Source organism: Rattus norvegicus, chromosome 1 (genome assembly GCF_036323735.1).
Source record: "Rattus norvegicus strain BN/NHsdMcwi chromosome 1, GRCr8, whole genome shotgun sequence".
Taxonomy (NCBI): Eukaryota; Metazoa; Chordata; class Mammalia; order Rodentia; family Muridae; genus Rattus; species Rattus norvegicus.
In genome coordinates, this window is record NC_086019.1 from 184,088,823 (window position 1) to 184,106,843 (window position 18,021).

At 39.5% G+C, this 18,021-nt stretch overlaps 1 protein-coding gene across 8 annotated transcripts in view; it reads left to right on the forward strand.

Annotated features, from left to right (window-relative positions):
* The window catches only part of Abca14 (ATP-binding cassette, subfamily A (ABC1), member 14), a 105,931-nt gene that overhangs the window by 80,038 nt on the left and 7,872 nt on the right, over nucleotides 1-18,021 (forward strand). For all 8 annotated transcript variants that reach the window (XM_039101172.2, XM_039101170.2, XM_039101174.2 and 5 more), the window contains 5 exons: nucleotides 344-566; nucleotides 7,686-7,847; nucleotides 9,529-9,698; nucleotides 15,819-15,944; nucleotides 16,158-16,352. In XM_039101172.2, the coding sequence (XP_038957100.1) occupies nucleotides 344-566; nucleotides 7,686-7,847; nucleotides 9,529-9,698; nucleotides 15,819-15,944; nucleotides 16,158-16,352 (876 nt within the window). The remainder of the gene's footprint in view (nucleotides 1-343; nucleotides 567-7,685; nucleotides 7,848-9,528; nucleotides 9,699-15,818; nucleotides 15,945-16,157; nucleotides 16,353-18,021) is intronic.

Sequence of the window (18,021 nt, forward strand, 5' to 3'; positions counted from 1 at the left end):
GAAATTTTTGGCTTTCAGGATAGGTATTGCACACTGTGTGGTCAGTACCCGAACCATCACACAAAGACACACAGTTTGAGAATTTGTTCATTTGTTGGTATAGCCAATTGGGGGCTATGGAATATTTAAGAGGTGGGGTCTAGTTAGCAGAAATGGGTCATTTGGGGCAAATTATTAACATTATCAGCTCAGCCTTTACTTCCAGCAGTCTATCGCCTCCCCTTTAGCTAAGAAACCAGTTACCTCTACCTAAAGTTCCTGCAAGACATCAGTGATGAGAACCACAGCAACATAGAAAGTAGCTAATACCTGCCTTTGCTTTCTGTTTCCATGCCCCTCTCAGCTGGTGTTCCTATACACTGATGTGCATATACTGTTGGAGAACTACAACTTCCTAGACACAATGCTCATCCTTATGTTGTTTGGCTGGTCTATCATCCCCTTCATCTACCTGCTAAGCTTCTGGTACAACAATAGCACCAATGCCTACATCAAGATCTTTGTCTTCAACCACTGTTTAGGGTTTATGAGCATAATTGTGGATGCTGTGGTAGAACTGATACCAGGTAAGGGATTTACAAAGTTTTTTTTCTCTTCAGGAGATCCCTGTAAATAAAGAAAAATGATTTTGCGGTGAAAATTTTTCTTTTGTTCTGAGTTTCTGGGGAAAACATTACTTAACATACTTTATTGTGTGCCTTTAATATTGTAACATTATATTGACTGCAGTGAAGAACACACTGAGCCACAATATCACTAAACCAATCATTCTCTAAGACCTTGTTTCTGCCAAGAAGCACTTGCTGACAGGAGCCTGGTAAAGCTGTTCCCTGAGAGGCTCGGCCAGAGCCTGACCAATACAAATGAGGATACAAGAAGACAAACATCAGGGACCTCAATGGAGAAGTTAGAGCAAGGACTGAAGGAGCTGAAGAGCTTTGCAACCCCATAGGAAGAATAATAATATCAACCAACCAGAACCTCTCCACCCCAAAGCTCTCGAGGACTAAACCACCAACCAAAGAGTACACATGGGGTGAGAGGGGGACACTTGTCTCCAGCTGGATGTGTAGCAGAGGATTGCCTTCTGAGAGGAGAGCCCCTTAGTGCTCCAAAGGCTCCCAGGGTAGGGGAATGAATGATAGGGTGCTGAGGCAGGAGTGGGTGGGCTGGTGGGAAGCACCCTCATAGAGGCAGGGGAAGGAGTAAGGGATAGGGGGCTTGTGGAAAGGAAACTTGGAAGGGGATAACATTTGAAATGTAAAAAATAAAATAACCAATAAAAATAGGGGGGAAAGACCTTGTTTTCTTGGACTTCCTTCTATGATCATGTTGTTTAAGTAGAATTGACTGGAGCAGAGACAGTCACAATAGGAACAATTGAGACTGAGGACTGTTGACACTCCTTCACCAAAGCACACTGTAAACATTGTTTTAAGTTATTTAGCAATGCGTGTTGCAGAAATCAGGAGGAGGAGGAGGCGTCTAACAGACTTCCTGACATCAAGTTTTGTCTTACCTCTAGAGGTTTCGGTTATATGAGACTAGTTTAACATTTATTATGTAAGTTTTCAAGGGGTGCTAATAAAGCCAGATGAAAGAAATTGTTCTCTAGTTTATAAAAGTTATTCTTGTCTCATTCTCCAAATTAATTACATTGCTATCAATTAGCCTTTGTTTTACTTCCTATTTCCTATTTCTGGTGCAACAAATTACCTCTAATGTATAATTGTATCAATGTAAAATAACGCCTAGAATACCTAAGAGTCCCAAATAAACATGACTACTTGTTATGTGGCACAGTCATACCCACTGGAAACAGTGAAAGTCATGAGGGCAACACAGCTGTCTGACACAGTTCCGGTAAAGCTGTCAGACACAGTTCCGGCAAAACTGAGCCGAACACTGTGATCACGGTTCTTCTGTCTCTCACTTTTATGTTTTGTTCTTTGCATGTTGCATTCTTGGGACTTTCTTCATTATGATTCTTTTTATGTCCTGAGACATAAAAATTTTCCTGAGAAAATTATGTCTTTTAAGAAAGGTCTTAAACTTACTATCCTTTTGGCTTTTAGGGAAACAACTTTATCTGACCCCATTTGGAAGTGATCCTTATGCCCCAGAGATTGTGACAAGCACAAATAAGCACTAGGATGCTAGAAATTTCTTTATGAGGTCATAATTCCAGGAATCTCCTTAGGGTATCTGTCCCTAAGCAAACTCAAACAGTATACCTGGTACCTGGGAAAATTGAGAAATAGTTTGCAAATTCTGACTGGCCAGGAAAATTGGCAAGAAATTCAAGGCCTCTTTTTACAATATGCTTAGAGCGCTCTGAAAATATAGTTTAGAGATAGTGATGAGGGGGGTCTTACAAGGTATGCCCCTGGAAAAATAAAACTCAGCAAATAAGATAGATTGATTAACACAACCTTTTCCTGCTTAATAGCACAGATAATGAAAGAATATAAATAAAAAGAGATAGGTGACAATATTTGTTATTCATAAAAAGATGGGTTCAGATATTTTCTGTTTATCTGGAGCACTTTAAAACTGCAAATACTGCCAGCCTGAAAACAGGCTATCATATAATAAATGCATTTATTATAAATTATAAATGTTGGCAGAGACATTCTTTAAATCCTTTGAATGCAGTGATAGAGCTGATAATAAAAATAAAATCTGTTCTATTTGTATTTTCTAATTGTGACTGAACCTGTATCACCTGGACATTTGTAATGAAAAATCAAACACATGTCCGGAGACAAAATGATATAATTTGTACTTCTTGGATGGTCATTAGTCTGTCTTTGTTCTTTGAAACCTATAAAAATAAAGAAGCCGACTAATTGCTAGTAGTCAATCAGAGCTTCAAGATCCTCTGACCACTATGCCTGATTCATTATTCCCTCAACAACTGCTTATTTCCTCTCAGGAACCCTGCCAACTTCCTGCTGGTCCCTGGCAGTTACATGTCCTATAAAACATGTCAGGCGTTCGAGAAGCAACTCAAGACAGACTGATTTGAGGTGGCTTCTATTCTTCTTTATTAGGAAGATCATTGCTGCTCATCATTTGAACTTCACAGGCGTGTCAGACAGTTGCTTTAGAGAAAACAACCATCGATATAATTGGAAGAACAGGAAAAATACAAAATACTCCTCAGCCACCATGAAGTTATCATCTGAGTGAGCATTACATCCCCTATGATGAATCTTTAAGAGATTTTCAGATGTTCCACATAAAAATAAAAGAACCAATCAAAGTACAGAGAATGACTTCCTAATGTTTAGTTCAAGGGAGATACAAGATATCTGTATCTCGCTCCCTTCTCTGAAGGTCAGGGATCATTCCAGAAAAGTAGGGAGAAAGACTATAAGAGAAAGAGGCCATGGTTGACTATAAGGAAACTGTTTTCTGGGCCATGGGGCAGTTGCACAGCGCTTGAAACAGCTTGCACAGGAGCTGAGCAAACTCAAGTCAGATAAAACTCTATTGGCAGTCGATAGCTACTGGGAAAGGGAGAGTCAGGTTTCTTTTTTTTTTTTTTTTCATCTTTATTAAATTGGGTATTTCTTATTTACATTTTGAGTGTTATTCCCTTTCCCGGTTTCCAGGCCAACATCCCCCTAACCCCTCCTCCTCCCCTTCTCTATGGGTGTTCCCCTCCCCATCCTCCCCCCATTACCACCCTCCCCCCAACAATCACATTCACTGGGGGTTTAGTCTTGGCAGGACCAAGGGCTTCCCCTTCCACTGGTGCTCTTACTAGGCTATTCATTGCTACCTATGAGGTTGGAGCCCAGGGTCAGTCCATGTATAGTCTTTGGGTAGTGGCTCAGTCCCTGGAAGCTCTGGTTGGTTGGCATTGTTGTTCATATGGGGTCTCAAGCCCCTTCAAGCTCTTTCAGTCTTTTCTCAGATTCCTTCAATGGGGATCCCATTCTCAGTTCAGTGGTTTGCTGCTGGCATTCGCCTATGTACTTGCTGTATTCTGGCTGTGTCTCTCAGGAGAGATCTACATCCGGTTCCTGTCAGCCTGCACTTCTTTGCTTCATCCATTTTATCTAGTTTGGTGGCTGTATATGTATGGGCCGCATGTGGGGCAGACTCTGAATGGGTGTTCCTTCTGTCTCTGTTCTAAACTTTGCCTCCCTGTTCCCTGCCAAGGGTATTCTTGTTCCCCTTTTAAAGAAGGAGTGAAGCATTCACATTTTGGTCATCCTTCTTGAGTTTCATGTGTTCTGTGCATCTAGGGTAATTCGAGCATTTGGGCTAATAGCCACTTATCAATGAGTGCATACCATGTGTGTTTTTCTGTGATTGAGAGTCAGGTTTCTTTAATGGTGGATTGACTGCCTTCTAGTGAAAGCCCACAACTGAGAGTATATAGGCATTACGAACTGCTTAAAGGGTTAAAGTAAGGGGGGGGATGGAGAGGGAGAGGGAGAGGGAGAAGGAGAGGGAGAGGGAGAGGGAGAGGGAGAGGAAGAGAGGGAGAGGGAGAGGGAGAGGGAGAGAGCAAATGAGCACAAACTTGAGTGAGTAGGAAAGGGGAGATGGATCTGGGAGAAGCTGGGATATGAATATAATAAAATACACTGTACAGCATTTTCAAAGAATTAAAAATGAGGGAAAAAAGAGTCATAGGACTATCAAAATTATTCCATGGAAGGATTCGTTAGAAATTGTATTTACCTTTTTATGCTTTGAAAACCACCTTAAAGTGGAGGTAATGGAAAGTATAAGAAAATTTAGTTCAGAAGTTTATTTATTGGAAAAATAGCTACATATCTAGCACCAAATACCTGTCTTCTCCTCACAGAATCAGCAACAAAATGAAACAGAAGCCGTGTGAATGGACTCTGGCCGGGCTCTAGGAAGTGTCAAACATTTATGGAAATAAGTAGTTACTGGATCAATATAGAAGTAGTATAAGACAACAAGAAAGATCAGTGGCATGGCTGTGTGTCTTGCCTGACCCCTTGCCAGCTTGGTGGCAGTCTTGAAATCTTGGAGTTCATTCTACCAGTGTGAGATCCTGATCTTTGACTGTAGTAGAAATGGAGCAGGCTTTCTTCCCACATTTTCATGTTGGTCTGTTCTGCTCTGACTAGGGGTTGCTCAGAGAACAGTCTCTGGTTCACTTTGCTTACATTCAGTTGGTATAAGAAATAGTGTGACTCAGAAGGAGTTATGCTGATGAATATGTGGAAGATGTCATTACAGCTAAGATAGAAAACAGACTGCCTAAGGCCATGAACAACAGCAAACCCCCAAACAGGGAAATTAAAGCATCCAAAAGTATTTATATATATGGTGTAAATTACATCATACATAGGATATATTAATAGCCCCTTTCAAGATATGGAAGTAGATTGGGAATGATATTGGAAGTGTAAGGGGATCAGTGGGATTGGGAGAGGGAAGCATGTGTGTGACCAGAGTACATTATATACATGTATAAAATATACTGAAACCTGTTTTGTATAATTAATAAAATACAATCATATGTGGAGAAAACCATGACAAGTCCACAAGAAAGCTACTACAGCTAAAGGGGAAGCTCAGTATAATTTAGGCTAAAAGATTAATGCATCAGCTAATTTCTCTACATCTGCCACAAACAATCTAGAATGAGCTGTAAGAAATTTAATTTATTATAGGATCAAAGAAAATATTTCAGAAAACTCTAAGGAGGCAAAAGACTTGTGTACTAAAAATCATGAAACAGCACTGAGAAGAGAATCAAAAGTTTACAGATCCCATGAACCAACAGTTCCAAATTCCTACACAAACTGGCAGATAAACCCAGCAGGATCCTTAGAAAGATTCTGATTGCATTGATCTTCACAGACATGAGAAAAACATACTTCAGAGTCATGTGGAATGAAGGCGGGACTCTCACAGGTTCTGATGTCAAAACTTACTGTGAATATACAAAACTTAAAATAGTATGGCACCAGTGTGATGATAAAAGTATATAATGTATACGGATAATGAAATGTGTGTATTAAAAAGCCCAGATATAAAACTCCCTCACTTATTGATTGATTTTCAACAAGACTCTAAGATCACCCAACTAGGGAGGGAGAGTCTTTGATAAGTTCTACATCCAGAAGAGTAGAATTAAGCCTTGCATTACACAACGGATAGAAGTGAGCTCAGTGGTCTACATGTCTGAGCTGAAATAATAGAAAGCTAGTGGAAGCAATCAGGGCTAGACATCTCCGAACTTGGCCAAGGATTCTTAGACTTGACACTGCGACACCAAAAGTACAAGCTATGAAGAAAAGGAAAATGTGAACTGACCATCACTGAATGAAACACTGTGCACCGAATGGCATAAAGTGAAAAGGACAGCAAACCAGATCAGAGCAAATATCTCCAGTGTACACATTTGATAATGACCCATCATAATCTAGTCTATAAAAAAGATACAATGACTTCTAACCGACCAGCAATGAAAAAGACAGAGATCATCCAGTAAAATGTGTGAAAGGCTTTAAATAGACACTTCCTGGGGAAGATATACAAGTACCAACTACATGAGAAGATGTTCATCATTGCTGAAGATTAGGAAATGGAATGACTCCCGGGGAGTCACTTTACTCTTTAGAAGACAATATTTGCATGCACTATGACAGATGCCAAGTGAGTAACCTTTAACATTATCCTGCAAATTTTGGCATCTTCCAAAGTGAGCAGACAATGTCCCAACTTATTTTTGGCTTCAAATCTATGTGTATTAACAACAATTATGGGCTTCTTTATAATAGGCTTGTCATGATGTCAACCACTGAAAAAGCGGTGAATTTCAAAAGCACTTCTTTCATCCTCTGCTATTTGCTCTCCCAGTGAGTGGTCACATTTGTTTGTATGAATATGTAAAGATAAATGTATAGGTTATAGACATCTATTATAATGTATCAGAATAAAATGTCATAATAAAATATTCTTTTGTGTAATTATATGTATTTTACACAGGTTTAACTTTATTTTTATACCCAGCCATCTGAACTTGTTCTTTAAGTCCAAAAGTGTGACTTGAACATTAGCCCTTTACTGTATTTCCTTGTACATGCACTTATTAGCTGTTATATACAGTTTCTCTTTAGAGAAATCTCAGCTTTAAATTTGTTACTTTAAAGATATATTTCATTTCAAACTGATCCATCACTTCTTATCCATTCTTCACCATTGAGTCAAAGTATAAATTTCCTTTAATTAGGTAAGTAATTTTTGAGACAGAGTCTAGTGTTATGGTGTAGGTTGGCCTAGAATTCTCACTATGTAGCTCAAGCTACTCTCAAACTCCTGATCTTCCTGCCTTAGCTCCAGAGTTCTAGGATTACAAGTACATACCACCATGCTGGATGCAACTTACTTCATGAGGCACACAAGACAGGAAGTGTGGGAAGTAAGGAACGTTGCTATTCTTTTTTTTTTCAGGTGACAGATTATATACACATCAACTTTTCCTAAAGACTTCCCCAAAGCAGTAATCATTGAAATAAATTGTGTTCTGGGACATCAAGGGTAGACCAGCTAGTGGCAAGAAATTATAATTCTTTGAAAATAATACTATGCCTTGTAATTTTCTTCTTTTAACTTGGTCAACATGAGTTGTTCTCCACAGTGTTTATTTGATATAAAACATGTTAATTTTATCTTTTAAATCACAGACATTAAAACTAGTACTAAGAACCTCATACTTAACTCACTGCTGCTGTTACCCATTTATAACTTTGGGATGAGTATCTTCAAATACTATAGCATCCAGGAGATAAGGAAATTATGTTCTTCTTTGGGATCTCTTAATACCTTTTCAGGTTGCCAACATGAACGTAAGTATCTAAGTGATGTCTTGAGCTTTGTATTCTTCTTTGAAAAGAATTAATAGAATAGGAAGTCTGGGGATCAAAAGAGACACATAGAATTTGAGCATATCTAGCCACCAGATACACAAGTTGATCTTTCCTACAGAGTAATCCAGTAGCGGCAGAATGTGTGTTTTTCATGTATATGCATAGAGTGTTCAGCAATGCAAACTACAAAGCAAAGAACAGTTCTCTTTAAAAGCTACCCCCGTGCTTCCAGAGATTAGATTGTTGGCTGTTTTCCTAGGTCATGGAAATCTTCATACAAGTTCTTTAGATATGGTTCTGAGTCCTCTTTCTCCCCTTTTACCTTCTTTGAAATTTAATGCATATAGGATGAGCCATAAAACTCCTCCAGTCGATCATTCCTCATTTTCTTACCTTGTAAATTTGTTCCTTTGAGTAGAAGGCTTCCAATATTCTGTCTTTGAGGTCACAGATTCTTCCTTTAGTTTGGTCAAGCTTGCTGTTGAAATCTGTTTAGTTACAGATGATTGTGAGCTTCCACATGGGTACGAAGAACCGAATCTGGGTCTACTGCAAGTGCAGAAAGTGCTCTTAACTGCTGAATTGTCACTCTTATACCAATATTCATCTTTACACCCATTAGTAGATGTGTCAGTTTGGGATCCTGTAGCCCTTGTGTAAATATTTGTAAACCCTTTGCACATTTGCTGAGGCCACCACCTTTTAAAGAACCAATAAATGCTCTCTGAGAGTAACATGCTTTCACTGTTTATAGTAGCTTATTCTGGTGGGGCCAGCCAGTAACGTCTCTCAGCTGGTAGGTCTTCCCTTCCTGTTCTTTGGGTCTCTTGGCTACTGTCTTTGCTCTGAATTTAAGTGGAACCACTGGGTTGTTCCTGTATCTAGGAATATCACTTCATATAGAATATAATCAGCACAAAATGCCACTGATCTGGCTAGACCAAGGGATTTTTTTCATACTGTAGTAGATTCCTCCTGGGGTAGGAACCGAAGGTGGTGCTTAAGCCACATGGGAGGAAATGGAGTAGTGATACAGCAGAAAGATAGCACTTTTGGAAATTAATCCAGGTAAGCATTTCCCTGCTCTGCTAGGGGCAGGGAAAGCAGCTAAGCTGGATAGACTGTGTCGGCTGGTAGTGTACTAATGTTGGCAGATGGATTTCTCTTCCAATAAGATGGTTCTCTGCGTTCCATTTTGCCCTGATTACTTTCTTTTTATTTGACTCTATGTGTGGTCCAACTTTCACTTTTCATGGTAGGGTCCCCAATAATTGAGAAAGGGTTCAGATTTACCAAAAGCTTCCTTAGCATTGATAAGGACACTGGGTATCTGCTCTTACGATCTCTTTGCTGTGATGGTGTTGCTTCTGTATTCTGGTACACCACCCCTTGGAAAGGGGGTTGAGATATATTCCACCAAAGTGCAGTTCTCTTAATCTATCAATATAGATTTTTTTGGGTCCATGGAGCACACAAATGACTGGGGTGTGTGTGTGTGTGTGTGTGTGTGTGTGTGTGTGTGTGTGTGTGTTTATCAAAACATTTCTGCTCATAGATAACAGTTGATCTGTCTTGAAGGGGGAGTGAAGACAGGGATCCTTCTCCCGTGCCTGGCTGACATCTCATTCTGTTAACATCCTTCTGCTGTCCTTCTCATCAGTTACTGTATACAGTATGGACAAAAGAGCAATTGGAAGGCATGTGACTGCCATGGCCGCCACAGGGCTGATATACTTCCTCTTCATTATCCTTCTGGAGACTACTTCATGGAATCTAAAGGCCTTCATATATCGATATGTTTTATTTGGTATCTATAAGATATTTTATAAGGTAAGTAGCAGAATACAGGCCTTAGAGATGGTTTTAATTCATTGTCTCTCCCAGCTCCTCCCAGCTCCTCCCCCATCTACCCAACCTTGTGCCTTTTCTTTTTCTCTCTCTTTAGAAAAACAGTCAAACAAAAAATACACAATACACAATACAGACAACATACACACACACACAAAAACCACATACACACACAATCAGAAACTATATTGTACAAACAAAAAGGCAGTAAGACAAAGTATGCCAAAAAGAAGCAATATGAGACAAAAAAAATCTACAAAAATATCATTGAGTTCATTTTGTGTTGGACATCTATTGGAGATGGCTTCTTGGTTAGGGATGGGAGATGCTATCCACTTCCCTCTCTCAGTGCTGGCATGATGTCTGAGGACATTTCACACTCGCATCATAACAGTGGAACAAGGAGATCAATATATACTGACTGGAATCTACAAGAATCAGAGATCTACATAAAATGTGAATTTTGTGATTTTATTGTAATTTTAATGCACTGCATTGAAATTTTTCCTTTGAAAAACTCCTATGTCGGGGGAAATACTCCCTCCCCAGCCTGTCCATTTGCTATTGTAAAAGCTCCCAGGCAATACTGGGTCACCAGTCCACAGATCACACACTCCAGAGCAAGGTTTTATAACAGGTATGTTCTTGCAGCATGCATCTGACTCATGCATAGGGTTTGTTAAACTATAAATTGCTGGTCTGTACTGTGTTTCTGATGCAGTAAATTTAGGGTATGCTTTGAAACTTTGTATATGTAACATGTTCTCTGCATCTTACAGAAATGGCTATTGGGATTAAAGTGTAGAAGGTGAGAGTTTCCAGGCTGCACTGTACAGGTCAGGCAGGTAGACACCAAAACACAGACTCAGCCATGAGGACAACAGTAGAGGAAGCCTGGTGTCCAGAGCTAATGAGAGTTTCCTACTTAGTTGAAAGATTCATCTACAGAATGAAGTAGAATTACCTTAAGCGTAGGGCATAGCCTCTGGACTAGAGAATTAGGTCAAATCAGCAAATAACTGGCCAGCACCAGAATATTGATCCTTAGAAGTAAACCCTGATATTCAATTCTGGGTTGTAATGCATTTCAAAGATATCCCTCAAATATCGACTGTTGCTTGGTAACAGTGGATGCTGGACAGGGACTCAGTTTCCTTAGATGTCTAGGAGGAACATACAGATCTCAGATCTTGGAGGAGAGTTGAAAAGAGAAGTCAACAGACATTCCAAAGAAAAGGTCCCAGGATGGGAACCAAATCAGAGATCAGACAAGTACCAGTCATGGGGATAAGATTTTTGACAAAAGAAAGTATAAAATGTCAAAACTGTATCTAGTAGGAACCAAATAAAATTCTGGCAATTGTATATACTTAAGGGAGTAACTCAAGGCATGGAGGTGGGATGGGGCTCAGGCAATGAAGCAGGACTATTAAAGAGCTACAAAGGGATTCTACAGGTCAAGACTCAAATGATGGCAAACCAAGTCAGAGAACTCCTTCAGAAGTGCCAGGGGGAGGATACTGTATTATCCTGAGACATTAGGGAGTGATCAGAGAAGAACTCGCAATCAGAAGAAAAGTCATAATACACTTCCTTTTTATTTTTGTGTGTCTGGTGTTAGTTAGGATATTGTTGTTCTTCCCACTCGCATTCATTTACACTATTTTAGTTGACTCAATTCGCTTAACTGGGTGCCTCTCGCTTGTTAGTTCCTTCAAAGCATGAAATTTTGAATTTTTCACTTTCTAAAAACATGTTTTGCCCTATTTCACTGATCTCCCTTCCTACCTTCTGTACTTCTGATCCATTTTCTTATGAGGCCATAACAACATACATGACTAACGCATACAATGGATTTTAAAAATGGGAAGATTGAAGGTAAGTTATAATATAGATGTAAAAAAATTCCTTGATGATACAAGATACTTGCTTGATTACACTATGAACCCTGAGATTGTGTTGTTTACTGGAAAAACCTGTTTCTAGTTGTGATGTGGATCAGCCTTTAGCACACACCTTAATCCCTCTCAATAGAATACAAGCACACCTTTAGTACACAGCTTTAATCCTAAACAGTGAAGGTGAAGTTAGTTTGTAGAAGGAAGGAGCCATGTTTGAAAACTCTGTTTAATTGAGTAGCAGACTAAGTGACAAATTAGAGGAATATTTGACAGAATAGGATATGCCCAACTCTCGTTAGAAGAGCAAGGAAAGGGAAGCTACTTAAGAGAGAGCAGTGAGTGCAGAGAGAGAAGAGAGGGCAGTTTTACCAGGACAGTTGTACAGAGACAGGCTGCAGAAAGAGAGAACAAGCTAGATACAGGTGAAAACAGAACAAGCCAGCCAATGAGGAGCTAGAAGATTAGGACATATTGCCAGAGTTAGTACGAGGCCAAGCAGAGCGATCCAGTCAGAAACTGAGAGAAGCCAGTTTGAATCAGTTAGTGTGGAGAAGAGTTTTGAGCCAGAACAGCTGAGTTGAACCAGCCAGCCAGAGTTCAGAAAGAGCTAGAAAGGGTAAGCTTATTCGGCAGTAAGTCTCAGAGGTTGAAAACATTCTAGGCCTAGATTGGATTGTACAGAGGCTAAAGGCTTCCAGAACTAGACCTAGGTTAGCAGACTGAGGCAGTAAGCCTCAGAGGTGACAATTGCATCAGGTGAATAAAGGGTACTTTTACACCTTGACAAAAGTATCAGCAGCTCGAATTCAAGAACTGGCCAGGTACATTCCAGAAACATAAAGACTGTAATAATCTAAAGTCAAATCAGCATATTAGTAAAATTAGAAAGTACAAAAATTTATTGACAAGCTTGGAAAAATTATTTTGTAAAATTCACTATACAGATTAGAAATAGAAAGTAATAAGTTTATTTTTTAAATATGATGAAAGAACAGTTACACCATATGGTGACAGCACACAACTTTGATCCCTTTGACCCCAGCACACAAAAGGCAGAGACAGACAGATCTCTTAAGAGGTCAAAGTCAGTCTTAAACTATAGAGTGAACTCTGGAACAGCCAGGGCTATACAAAGAAACCCTATCTTAAACACAGAGACAGAGAGGGAGGGAGGGAGGGAGGGAGGGAGGGAGGGAGGGAGGGAGGGAGAGAGAGATTACAAACATAAAAAAATGCACCACAAATATCTTGATAGACTCTTACAAATTTCCCTATTATATCAAAAGAACACAAATATCACTTTTTTAACTGCAACTATAATGCTAACAAATAATATGGAAGACGTTGACACTGAAAGTTTCAAGCAATTTGGAAGACTAAAGGTAGCAGCATCCCATGTTCAGGCTAGGAAACTTGATGGCGGTATGATGACCATCCCTCTCCAGGTTGGTTGAAAAGGGTGATGTAATCTCAATCCGTTACCCAGCCAAGTGCATGTGGGTTCACATTCTGGAGACTTGCTGAAGCAGAAGACTCTATTTTGCAAGTATAGGCAAAGTAAAGAACCAGAAATGACAAGGACATCCTGAGATAGAATAAAATGAGGGTACCATTCAGACTGGCATATCATTAAAACAAACTCTAAAGCACTGGTTCTCAACCTGAGGGCTGTGACTCCTTAGGGTCAATTTGTAACAATGAAAATACAACCTGCATATTGTATACTTACACTGTGATTCATAACAATAGCAAAAATACAGTTATGAATTGGCAACAGAAATAATTTTATGGCTGGGTGTTACTACAACATGAGGGACTGGATTAAAGGGTTGCAGCATTAGGAAGGTTGAGAATCACTGCTTTAAGGGATTGGCAAGATGGCTTAGCACTTGCCTCATATGCCTGGTGATCCTATGGAACCTATGTACATGTGGAAGAAAGCAGTTCATAAACTTGTCCCCTGACCGACATGCATCCAGTGACACCTGCTCACTGCACCCACTCACTCACACACAATGACAATTAATACATAAAACCTCTAAGGATGAAGCTAGTCAGAACAACACATAAAGAAAGAATAGTGCACCAGGAAGGAGCCATACTTGTCAATTTGTGGTGGTCATCATCGCCTAGAAACGCAACCCTGTAAATCAGATGCTTTAGTGGTAAAAAACAGAATTCTGTTTTTACAAAAGATTTACTTATTTTCTTCTATGTGCATTTGTGTGCCTGAGTGCATGTGTGTGCATCACCAGATGTGTGCAGGTATCTGTGGAGGACAAAAGAGTGGGTTGGAGCCCCTGTAACTAGAGTTATAGGCATTTGTGAGATGTCTGACATGTGTGCTGGGGACTGAACCTGAGCCCTCTGTGACAGCAACGAATGCTCTTAATAGCTGGCCCATCTCTCCAGTCTATGTACTATGTATTCATGAACCCCTATGTAAGCAGTACATGTTACAGTGTGAAAACAATTGGAATAGCATGTCTAGAGACATGTGCACAAATATGTAGTAACATGACCTGCAGCAAACTTGGCACACGGTATGGTTGGGAAGGGTGGTTCTCAATAAGTGATACTCCTGTTGGATAAATGTCTGAAAATAATGAACTTTGACTCTGCCTGTGCTCCTTATAGATGAGTTATATGTTTATAACTCTCCTAGAGGCCCAATAGTAAATTTAAAAAAAGTTTATAGCAACAGTAACAACTACAAACCAAAGAAAAAAATTCCTCGTGACAGCAAAAGATATCAATCATGGAGTGAGTGAATAGGCAGGCAGATCCCAGTGGATATTTCTGAATTACAAATCAGTAAGAAGGCAGACATAGTTAGATTTAAAAATAGTTAAGATTTAGACACTGACAAGATTCACACATTCCAGTTGATACATATAAAGGCAAACTATATTTTAGTCATCAGGCCAATGTATATAAAAGCCACTGAGGGACACCACTACATCAGAATGTAGTTTATATATACACTCAGAGACTCATACATGCACGATAGAAATGCATATACTTGTTCTCTAAAAATGTGTATATAATATATGCACTTATAAAATATGTGAAAGAATGCTCATGCTGTATTCATAGGAGAACAGGACAAAAGCCTCATTACTGTGAGCCCCATAGGGGACAAAAATGTCTGTCTTAAGATAGAGTGCAGTGACAAGAAAGGACATCCTGTAACTTACTCATACTTGATATGACCCAAAAGAAACTAGACACAGAAATAGCATATGCAACGTCTAAAACTAGTTTAAACCAATGGATAATAGAGAGAATGGAAAGCATCATCAGATAAATACTTTTTCAGAAATCCAATAAGCGGTATGTTGTGACTTATTTCTTTGTCTGGATGATGCCAACTTTAGTAGTTGATGCTAAAAACAGAACCAGGTAGAATGTAGAGCAAAGATGATGAAATTGATGGTAGCTTCTTACTTTTGACTGTAGTTGTACAAGGCGTTACCCTTAGAGAAGCTGTCTAGGACACAGCTGGTAGTCAAATGAGTCTCAAAATGAAAAGTTTGTATCACTTGATATGAAACACATATACGGGCTGACTCTTGGAACTCTCTTCCACCCTGGGCTATGTGGAATGCCTTTCCAGTCCTCTTTGTTCCCTGCTATAAGTCCCCGGATGCACTTCCATTTATGGAATTCCCTTTAGCTGCTTCATACACTGAACTCTCCACAATTTTCCCTTTCTCTGAGATAAGACTACTTTAAAGGAAAATATTTAATTTGACTATAGTTTCAGAGGGTTAGAATTCATAATGGCAGAGCAAAAGAAAACAGCCAAGAGTTTGCATCTTGATCAACCATGAGGGCGGGGAATGGGGGGGGAGAGGAAGACACACAGAGCAAAAGAACACTGAAAATCATCTTTTCTTGACATTCATCTATACTTGAGTATTATCAAATAACATTTTTACTATAATCAATATTATTTGCTGTGGCTGTAATTTTTGTGATGTCTGCTTTGGTATCATACCCTCTACTTGCTCCTGACGGGAAGTCTAGTTTTTAAACTTTGGAAACAGTAATTACATTTTTATAAGAGAGCTGTGGTTGTGTGCAAGAAGTCTCTTGACTTCCGTTTTGACACTCTGGAATAGCCCTCCAGTTCAGCCTTCACGAATTCATCCAGTCTTGGCAAGATATTCAGTGTGTAATCCTTGCTTTCACAATTCAGGCTAGAATGTCCAAGGAGTTATCCGGAGACTCAGAAGACGAAGATGTACAAAATGAAAGAGAGACTATCCTGCAGCATTCTTGGCACTCACTGAATTCTACTGTGCTCATTAAAAAACTCATAAAGGTAAACGCCCTTCAGTGTCCAGCAGATAACTTCATTCCCTAAGATGAGCACTGGGAGCTCATGGTGGACTTGTGGAGCTATGGCTAGTAGATCCCCAAGTACGGGCGGTAGGGTTCTTGTGAATCTGTCTGAAGCATTGCTGTCTGTAAAGGTTTGAAACTTTGTGTTCGACCAATACATTTTCATGTATTTTGTGTTTTCATTGTTTTTAAGATATATTTTAAAATTCCACCAACTCTGGCTGTGAGAAATATCTCTCTCACCATTCAAAAGGAGGAATGCTTTGGATTACTTGGGTTAAATGGAGCTGGGAAAACTACTACCTTTAAAATTCTGACTGGAGAAGAGATAGCTACCTCTGGGGATGTGTTCATTGAAGGTTACAGCATCACTAGAAATATCTTGAAGGTACGCTAGCAAACAGCCCGATGACCTAGGGGTGTAATGGGAAATTCTGGACATCTGTCAGTAGCTTTTGGAAAGAGAAATAAAATGTAAGGGAACACAGGAAGGTAAGAAAGGCAGCTTCTTCACCTTGAGAGATACATCATAAGTGTCTTCCAAGTGTGATGCAACTTCTCCAAGCAGCACCTATAACACAGCACAAAATGCACTCAAATGTCCATTAGACTCAAAGTGGCCAGCCTAGTATTTAAGAAGAACCTTGAAGTTTTTAGTCCAACCCTAACAATAAAACATTTGAACCAGCTGGGCATGGTGTCACATGCCTTTTACACCAGCGCTCAGGAGGCCAGGTATATGGATCTCTGAGTTCTAAGCCAATCTTGTCTACACAGTAAGACCCTGTTTCAAAAAAAAAATCTGAACTGGAAACCAATTGCACACCAAATTAAGGCACTGAGAAAGTAAAATATAAATGACTCAACCCTTATCCAGCACAAAACTCCAGAGCAGGATCAAGGAGATGTTTGTGGTTCAAGTGCTGCTGCACAGTCCTGCTGACCCGAGTTTGGATACCCAGAGCCCACGTAAGTCCAGATGCAGTAGGATGTACATATGTAATCCCAGTGTTCCTACAGGAAGATGGCAAGAAAGGAGAACGACAGCTAGTTGAGTATACATGTTGGTGAAGATCAAGAGACCCAACCTCAAATCCCTCAATCCTCCCCGTAACTCTCCCACTGGAGTCCCTGACCTCTGTCTAATGGTTGGCTGTAAGTATCTGTATCTGTCTCAGTCAGCTACTGGTAGAGCCTCTCAGAAGACAGCCATGCTAGCTCCTGTGTGTAAGCATAACATGCGTCAGTAATAATGTCAGGATGTGTGCTTCCTGCTGCGGAAACAACGCCTCTTTGGCTCCCGCCATGGCAGTTCTTAAGACTGTTGCTTGTGTTATTTTAAGCTCTCTTTATGTTGGGAATTTTTGAAGGTAAAATGGTGGAAAACATTTATGGCAGCCTTTTATGTCTTAATGATCAATGTAGCTGTTTTGCCATCTGGATATGGTACATTCAGTATCAGATATATACGGTGTTGTATGCCATTTGTGATTGCTTATTAATTGTATACTAAAATAGTCTTTTGTGAATTTCTGTTCCATTGTCTTTAAAAATATAATGTTGTGGAGTAATTCCAGGCTTTGAACAGACAGGAAACTTTGAGATTTATATATATTAATATATATATACACTAATATATCTTTCTAATATATATGTATATATACACATGTATATATAAATTTCAGAACATTTTAAATTACATTTACGTTTCAGGATTTTCTGGGACTTGTTAGAGAACATGAGAACAAATGTGAGGCTTTGTGTGGGGCTGGCTCAGCGCCCAGGGCCAGTGATGTGTTGGCTTCCTCCTCATGAGACATTTCCAGGACAGGTCAGGATGTGACTGAACCTAACTTAGTCTTTGTTAACACCTCCACATACTGTCAGAAACATGTACAGTGCAGATTCATCCTTTGTATCCATACAATTTGGAATCCCTGGTTAATACCGGAAGAGTCTACTATTTTATGCTTACATTTTCAAATACTTTAGCTTTTCATTTTAATAATGTGTATCCATTCTAAAATTTCTATTTCTCCAGATCTTTAAATGGGAGA